Here is an 8791-nt window from a genome sequence, read left to right on the forward strand (position 1 = left end):
GTCAACACACACACACACACACACACACACACATGCACGAACAGCAACACGTTTGTACACACACATGCACAACACACACCTTGTACAACACACCTACACACACACACACACACACACACACACACACACCACACACACACACACACACACACACACACACACACAACACACACACAACACACAACACACACACACACACACACACACACACTTAAACACACACCCACGACACACACTTCATGCTTAAAAGTAGCTCTAACCAGAGAACACACAGTGACTCAGACCTTTTCTCTCCTCCCATCCTCTTTGTCCCATGTACTCTGTTTTCATGGACCACGTTTATTTCAAACCTTCCAGATTGATCCTGTCACTTCTCTCTCACCACAACGGGATCACTTCACACACTTGCATTCTGTCTTCATTGAGCCTTTTCGAACCTACATCCAGGACAAAACAACGGCACACGAACACTCTCTTTTTTCATCCCCTAAAATCTGTTTAGGTTACGCATCTGTTTGTCTTCGGATGTCTGAGGGAGTAAAGATCTAGCTTCCAATCTTGGCCCATTGAAGGCTTAATACACACGTCTGGAGTACCATACCACGCACCTATAACTATCCCGCCCAGCTCACTCCGCTCTGCTCAGCATAAACAAACAACCAGCATTCGTAATACCGACGCCTCAGCACGGACAGTATCATCCTTCCAAAAAATACTTTTTCGCACCCCAAACTCCTGCACCAAACAAACACACACATGGCAGTACCAGCAGAACTGAGCCCTCACACACGCCCCCAACTCAATCTCCACGGCACATATCAACTCAACTGATCAAGATAACATAAATACCTACCGCGAACAACCTCAAGAGCAGGTGATCCGCAATGCACAACGGCACGAAACAAAAAAAAACGCTCGTGCTCCAGAAGAAATCGCAGACAAACAATAATACAAAAAGACAAAACCATCATAATCACTAGATCGCACACCGGATGTCCTGCTGAATCACCGACAACCCAATAACACATCATTACATAAAGAGCTTAAACATAAATCACAAACCCAGCACCATATAACCTGATACAAAGCCAAGATCGCATAGCCCACACGCCCTCCCTACTACGCAAATCAACAATCAGAGACCCCCCCCAACCCCACACACACCAGTCTACGCCACCCCTACCCCCCTGCTTCCCCCACATCTATTCTTACCTCGACTGCCCCACCCCCTTTTCCCCTACCCCCACCCGCCCGCTCCCCCCCTCCCCTACCACCCCCCTCCACCTCTCACCCTCTCTCACTCGCCCCCCCAACCCCCCGCTACCCATTCCGCCACACCCCCCCCAACGCCACCCCCCTCGCCCCACCCTCGCCCCTCCTCCCCCTCGCTCGCCCTCCCATCTCTTGCCTTCTCCTTCCCTCCTCCCTCCCCCCTCCCACCCCCTCCGCCTCGCTCATCACGCTTTCCCTGCCTTCCCGCCCACTCCCTTCACCTCACTCAATTCTCACTGTAAACAACCCCCCCCCTCCGCACCCCCCTCGCTCGCCCATGCATACATGCCATAATCCAATTTCTAATATTCTTCCATCTAAACACACACTAATCTCAGGTAATATGATTATTCGCCCTGTCGCCTCAGGTTCAAAATAAACTAGAGCACAATTATACAAAGCTAATTACCTCGCTATATAAAGAAAAAAAAAAAAAAATTAAAAATAATAAAAAAAAAACATAAAAATATATAACATTAGAATAAACAAAAAAAAAAAATACAACAGATGCATGAGAAGAAACACTAAAAAAATAAAAACACTGCAATCACAATATAATAATACAAGATAACTCAACACCATTCCATACTAATTTTCAGAATAGAAGACGGCACTTAGTGATAACTAGATCGCTGCTCGAGTCACAGGTCAGAGCTGGGACAAACATGTGTCAAACGACATTTATTGCCCTCCAGGCAAAGAGTTACCGTGTTTTAAGCACCCAGGACGTGTAACTGTCTGTCTGTGACAGGATGCCTGTAGCTAGGTCCAATAACAAACGCTCGGATGCTGTGCCATGTAACCAGTGCCTGCTAGCTAACGCTCGCATAACCAGTGCTGATTGTACTGCGTATGTAACAGGTTAGCTCATCGTCCAAACAGTGATGTCTGCCCTTCCACAGTGCATTGAGCTAGCATGTATCCTGAGCTACGTCCATAACAGTGATGTCTGCCTGTAAGCCAAGTGCTGTAGCTACTCCATAACAGTGATGTTGCCTGTAACGTACAGTGCTGTAGCTACGTCCATAACAGAGTGTCTGCTTGACAGTCGTAGCTAGTCATAACAGTAGTGTCTGCCTGTAAAGTGCTGTAGCTACGTCCATAAACAGTGAGTCTGCCCTGTAACAGTGCTGTAGCTCGTCCATAACAGTGATGTCTGCTCTGTAACAGTGCTGTAGCTACGTCATAAACAGTGATGTCTGCCTCCTGTACAGTGCGTGTAGCTACGTCCATAACAGTGATGTCTGCCTGTAACCAGTGCTGTAGCTACGTCCATAACAGTGATGTCTGTGCCGTAAGCATGCTGTAGACTACGTGCCAAACATATGTCGTCATGCCTCTTAACCACGTGCTGTGCTACGTCCACAACAGTGATGTCTGCCTGCTTACAGTGCTGCTAGCTACGCCTAACAGTTCTGATGGTCTGTCTGCCTGTAACAGTGCTGTAGCTACGCCACTAACAGTGATTCTGCCTGTAACAGTGCTGTAGCTCGTCCATAACAGTGATTGTCTGCCTGTAACAGTCGCTTGTAGCTACGTCCATAACAGTGATGTGCTGCCTGTAACAGTGCTGTAGCTACGTCCATAAACAGTGATGTCTGCCTGTAACAGTCCTGTAGCTACGTCCATAACAGTGAATTGTCTGCCTGTAACATGCTGTAGCTCCGTCTCGCGCATAACACGCTCACTGCTTGTTTCCCCGTACTCAGGACCCCCTGCCCTGGCGCGTGACTGGGGTTACACCACACCACGCCACAGCCTCCGTTGACATTTCCCTGGCTCACTCGCCTGACATTTTCACTGTGTCAGATCAATCTTGATTTAGCCACGTGTCACATTCACTTAGGTACACATCTCCAAAGAGGGATTTGCTTGCGAACATGTAATCCCTCTTGGCTACGTGGGTCAGTGTTTTGCAACAACAAAAAAGACGGAGGCAAAGTCACCACTCTGTATGGATGTCCTTATGTGGTGTTTTCTAATGCAGTGGCACGTTAAGCTAAACAGTGTGTCCATATACCAAATTCCCATGTGCCACGTGTTAGTGTAGCTACACAGTCATTTTATATTTCACAATATGTTAATGACCTTTTATGCTACACAGTTGGACCTATTCATTTGACAATACGATACAGCCTACTCTAAAAGCATTCACTGATAGGCTCAAAGACCGTCTGAGGCATGACACCAGGATGTACAGTATCATCCTTCAGAATACCCTTTAGAGTGACTCTGTAACAGCTGGAAGTCCTTTGATTTATGACTTCTGACCCCTTACCTTTGACATCCCACAGGGTGAAGTGGCGGTTGTTGGTGGCCTCCGGAGCCAGGGTGAAGGAGAAGCGTTGGCCCGACTGCGGCTCGTCCCTATCCACCACGCTGATGGTGTGAATAAGCTGCCAGAGAGGAAGGAAATCAAGATGCATGGAACACAAGCCACCATCCCACTCCCAACCAGATTTTCACCTCAAGACAAGACAGCCCTGTAATGACAATTCATACTTCATTCTATTTCAATGCGGCCAGCATCGAACCGCCGGTTGATAAATTAAAATCAGTGTGCCACAGACCGATGAGAGGAGTAGCACATTGAGGGAAACGTGGTGAACTTCTAAGAGTGGTTTACCAAATCAGCTGCAGTTATTGAATTAAGTGACTGTATAAAATAACAGGAGGAGGGGTTGGGATAAAAGGAACACTTCAGGTAATCCTCCTAAAATACAAAGTTCACTTTTCTCATTAAACGCTTGTCAAAAGACGCGTACAGTTCTGGGTTTATTTCACAAGTCTGTGACATCCAAATGAGAAATTAGAAGGCCAGGGACATTTCCTCAATGCAGAATCTCTTGAGCAGTTGTGTGGCTAATGTACAAACTGGAAGAGACTCTGTCCTTCTGTCACTCCTCCCAAAACGACAGAGTACACACAGCGAGAGAGCGAGAGAGCGAGAGAGCACGAATGTGTCCGTGTGTAAATAGTATCATGTGTAAAGAGGAGTCTGAGAGATGCAATGCTGTTGTGTGAGTGGATGCCCTTGCTCTCTCTCCCCTCTCCTCCCTCTCTCTCTCTGTGTTGTACAGTGGATGTTGCCCTGTCCTTCTCTCTCTTGCTCTCTGTGTGTGTGTGACTGCCTGCTCTGCTCTCTCTGCTCTCATTCTCCTCTCTTCGTCTCTCGCTCTCTCGTCTCTCTCTCTCTCCTCTGTGCTGTATGGCCCCTGCTCTCTACTCTCTTCCTCTTCTTCTCTCCTCCTCTCTCTGTGATTGGGATTGCCCCTGCCTCTCTTCTCTCTCTCTCTCTCTTCTCTCTCCTCTCCGCTCTCTGCATCTCTCTCCCCTCTCTCTCTCTCTCTCGTCTCTCTCCTGTGAGGAATGCCCTCTGCTCTCTCTCTTTCTGTGACTGTATGCCCCTGCCTCTCCGTTCCCTCTCTCTCTCTCATGTCATCATTCAATTCAATGACTTTATTGACATGCATAGTTATTTATTACTTACATGTCAAAGTATAGCATACTCGAAAAATTTAAAATAAAATATTATAATGTAAATATATCACAAAACCTATATATATATATTTTATAATATATAATAAAGGTGGAACTAGAAGTACAGTAAATAGTAGTAGTGGACATGGGATTACCATTAATAACCCATATTATTAACCATAAGGAATAACCATGCGTCGCCTCTCTTTCTCTTCAATTCATTAAGTTCAATTTTGCTTTATTGCATACGTAACAGTGTAGACATATTGCCAAAAGCTTATTTACAATGTAAAAATGAGAAATCGAAAATTGTCAACGGGAAACAGACAGTAACAACAATAACCAAGGTCAAAATAACCATACATCAACATTAACAATAAACATACAGTAAAGGAATGTGCAGGTTGGATTGGTCTGTCAGACACTGTCCCTCATACTTATGGCAGAGCAGCAATGTATGCGCTGCCAACCCACAGCTTCTCTGCGTCCTCTTCCCCATACAAGAGAACGGGTAGCCTACTCTCATGCAGATGGTCTTTGCAAAGCCTTGAATAAGAAGTTCTAATTGGGGAACTGACCACTCTCTAATTCGTTTAATATTTTTGACATTTTGTCAGGAAATGCAGCTCCGTCTCAGGTTCTGCTCTTGTGCAGTTGGTTCACGAGCCTTTCCTCACAGGGAGGCCGAGGTTCCTGTGTCTACCCTTCTCAATGGCAAGGCGTGCTACTGAGCGTCCTGTACTTTTGCCAGGTTTTCTAAAGCTTTTGATCAGTAACCATGGTCACAATATTTAGACCACTGGTGACTTGGTCGATTTAAGGGCCAGCATAGCCTGCCATTTTGCTCTGTGGCTGGTGCTTGTGTTTCCCGAAAGCAAGTATAGTGTTTGTTTGACTGTGTTGTAATTTTCGTTTATCCCTGATTGATTGGATGGTTCGCTGGTCTGAGGCTGTCGTAGTTGTGTTAGTAAACGGTTTTGTGAAAATCAGCCCCCGCGACCAGCTGGATGAGGGGACTCTTCTTCTGTTCAGAGCTCTTGGTATTGCAGGCTTGGTAATGAATATGAGAGGGGGTCCACTGGTATTTTTAGTATTTTCCAAAACTTAAATTGCTCTTTTTTGAGTTTTTTATTATAGTGGATTTTGCCTAATTCAGGGGCCCGCAACATGCATGTTTGTAGTTTTCCGCTCTGGAACATGTAGGAGAATCTAAGAATCGCATGCAGGGTTTCAATGGATGTTTGTCCATTTATTAAATCTTGTTTTGCAAGTGGGATCACCCACACCCTCGCTGCATAAAGTGCAATTGGTTCAATGAATATTCAATTAGTTTAGCCATATTTTAATAGGTATTTCAATTTGAATGCTTTTTATTGCGTAGAAGCCTGCGTGCTTTCTCTCTCAGTTCATCACTGCTCATTAAGGTGGTCCAGTTGAGCTTATTTTAAACCCTGAGTAATTGTAGTGTGTGCATGCTCTATATATTTTTGTACAATTGAGAACTTTGGTCTAATCCCTGAGATCTGGAATTCTTTTCTGGAAGACAATCATATTTTTTAGGTCCTTTTTGGGTTTACTGCCAGGGCCAGGTCTGCAGTACTGCTCTAGCAGGTCAGCTCTGCTGTAGGCCATGTGCTGTGTGGTGACAGCAGCATAAGGTCAGGCGAAGAGTAGCATTTAAAACCTCTAATATGGAGACTAACCCAGGGCTGACGGATATTTCTAGATAGTGGCCATTCGTTGATGTAAATATTGAAGAGTGCTGGGCTAGATTAACAACCCTGACGAAGGCCCCGCCCCTGGTTCAAAGAATCCTGTTCTTATTCTTGCCAATTTTAAAATGCTGCACGGTATTGCCAGTATACACTGATTTAATATGTCATAATGTTTTAACCCTACAACCAACTTTCATATAACTTTGTAGAAACAGTCCTGTTGCCAAATAGAAATCAAATGCTTTTTGAAGTCGATATAATGAAGCGTATACTTTGGTATATTTTGGTGGACAATGTTTATCTATCAGGGGTGTGTAGGGTGTACAAATATAATCGGTCGTGCGATGTTTTGTATAAATCCCAATTTGGCCCCCCCCCCTTTTTTACTCAAGACATTGTGCTTATTGACTAGGAGAGTTTTAGAACTCTACATTTCCCGATACTCAGAAAACCTCCCAGTTACTGTTCACCGACAATGCCCTCCGTAATTGTTAGGGTCAAGATTTGTCTCCGTTTTTAAAGATTGGGGTTATTGAGTCCTTGATTCCAGATGTCAGGGAAATGTAACCTACACTCAGGAACAAATTAAACAGTTTACTAGTAGCCAATTGAAATCTTTGCACTAGTGAGTTTATGCATCTCATTTAGGATGCCATCAGGTCCGCATGCCTTTTTAAATTAGAGCCTGAAAGTTTCCTTTATAGAGCCCTGTCCATAACTTGGGGATTCCAGTGGATTTTGATTGGTCCTTTATAGCTCTTTCTACATCCTATCAATCTTTCTCATGGAATCTTGGCGTTGTCTGCGTTCTGTGTCAATTTGAACGGTGTTGTAGAGTGTTTTAAAATGGTTGTTCAAGAATGTCACCATTTTGTATCGCTCAATTCCTCTTGTTTAGATTTTTTATTTTTTCCAATTTTTGCCAGAAAGTTGTAATGTGTTTATGGACTCCTCAATTAGCGTCAGCCTGCTCTCTGTGTATGTGCTTTTTTTGGTTCTGAGTGGTACGTTTTATTAGAGTTTTAAAGTCTACAGTAAATGAAGGCGTAATTCCAACATTATTTGGGTCTCTGTGCTTTTTGGGTGGATAGTGTTCTAAGTTTTTTCCTTATATATGTTTACAATCTGCCATCAAACCAGTTGCATCTGTGATCCTTTTTTTGTTTGTTTTTTTATCAAAATTTCACTTGTGGCTTCTTTTGGCCGTTTGCCTATATATAGTTGATCGTTTGTACTGCTAGATTGATGCCTTCTTTACTGTGAGTGAATGTGGTAATCCAGAAGTTTTCTAAGAGTGTTTGGATATTTTGGTCCAGGTTGCTTCTGTATTCTTCTGTGCTGTTTTGGCCCTCCTGTATGAATGTCTGATGTTGTACAGCTTACTTGGGCTGATGAATGTGTGGTTGTTATGTCTGTTCTTTGAGGAATAATCGTAACTTGTGGCTGTGCTCAGACGCAGGTGTTTAGTTGCGTTGAACAGTGAGATGACGCTGAGAGAGAAGGGGTCAGATGTCTGTGCTCATAATAGTCTACTGTACTGTGGCCAGAGGTGAGCAGTAGGTGAATCTCCCAATGAGCCCCCAGTAACCTACCATTGACAAAGTACAGGACCCAGGCTCTACAAGAGCTGCAACAATTCCCTTCGTTTTGTGTTGACTGGTGCTGTCACTGTTTTTTCTATTTGGGGAGATTAAGACAGTTAGAAACAGTATGGCTGTTCAATCATCAAGCTGTCCCTCCGTGTGCCTCGTTAGATCAGGTAGTGTTCTGTGCGCGCATTTGGTTCACCACAGATGAGCACATTTTCCCTGGGCCTTGGAAATGGCACGTCTTTCCTCAAGGTGGGAAGATCTCCTCTGAGTAATATGGGGATTTCTAGGGGGGGTATAATTGCGCAAGGCACACATGTTTTCTGTCAGTACAAGTTTCTTTTTCAGTTTTTAACCAACATGGTGATTTTGCCAATTTTCGAGGGGAATCAATTCAGATGTGTAGTCGGATTTGTACACAAATGACAAGTCTCTCAGAGTCTCTTGCTCTATTGACATGAGCTGTGTTTTGTGACGGCACAATTACCTCTCTCGTAACCCTGTGGGACAGTGAGCTGACAGTTCATCAGCCTTACACCATGTCTCCTGCCAGAATGATGCACATCAACATCTTTAAGATTTCTTTGTTGGAACTCCAGTTGCTAAACCTTCAGTCCAAAGGTTATAGAGTTTAGGTCCCTGATGTCACATGCTACCCGACAGTGAATTTCATGTCCAAACGAAAGAATAGCAGGTCAGAAATTACAGTAACTACACTATTAAGTTGTTATTAAC

The 8791-nt window shown here is 44.3% G+C and overlaps 1 protein-coding gene across 3 annotated transcripts in view; it reads right to left on the minus strand.

The window, feature by feature from the left end:
- LOC111970512 (cadherin-22-like) overlaps window positions 1-8791 on the minus strand; it is a 272775-nt gene that overhangs the window by 30635 nt on the left and 233349 nt on the right. For all 3 annotated transcript variants that reach the window (XM_070445786.1, XM_023997313.2, XM_023997312.2), the window contains one exon: window positions 3551-3668. In XM_070445786.1, coding sequence (XP_070301887.1) covers window positions 3551-3668 — 118 coding nt within the window. The remainder of the gene's footprint in view (window positions 1-3550; window positions 3669-8791) is intronic.

This window comes from Salvelinus sp. IW2-2015, linkage group LG11 (genome assembly GCF_002910315.2).
Source record: "Salvelinus sp. IW2-2015 linkage group LG11, ASM291031v2, whole genome shotgun sequence".
NCBI classification, from domain to species: Eukaryota; Metazoa; Chordata; class Actinopteri; order Salmoniformes; family Salmonidae; genus Salvelinus; species Salvelinus sp. IW2-2015.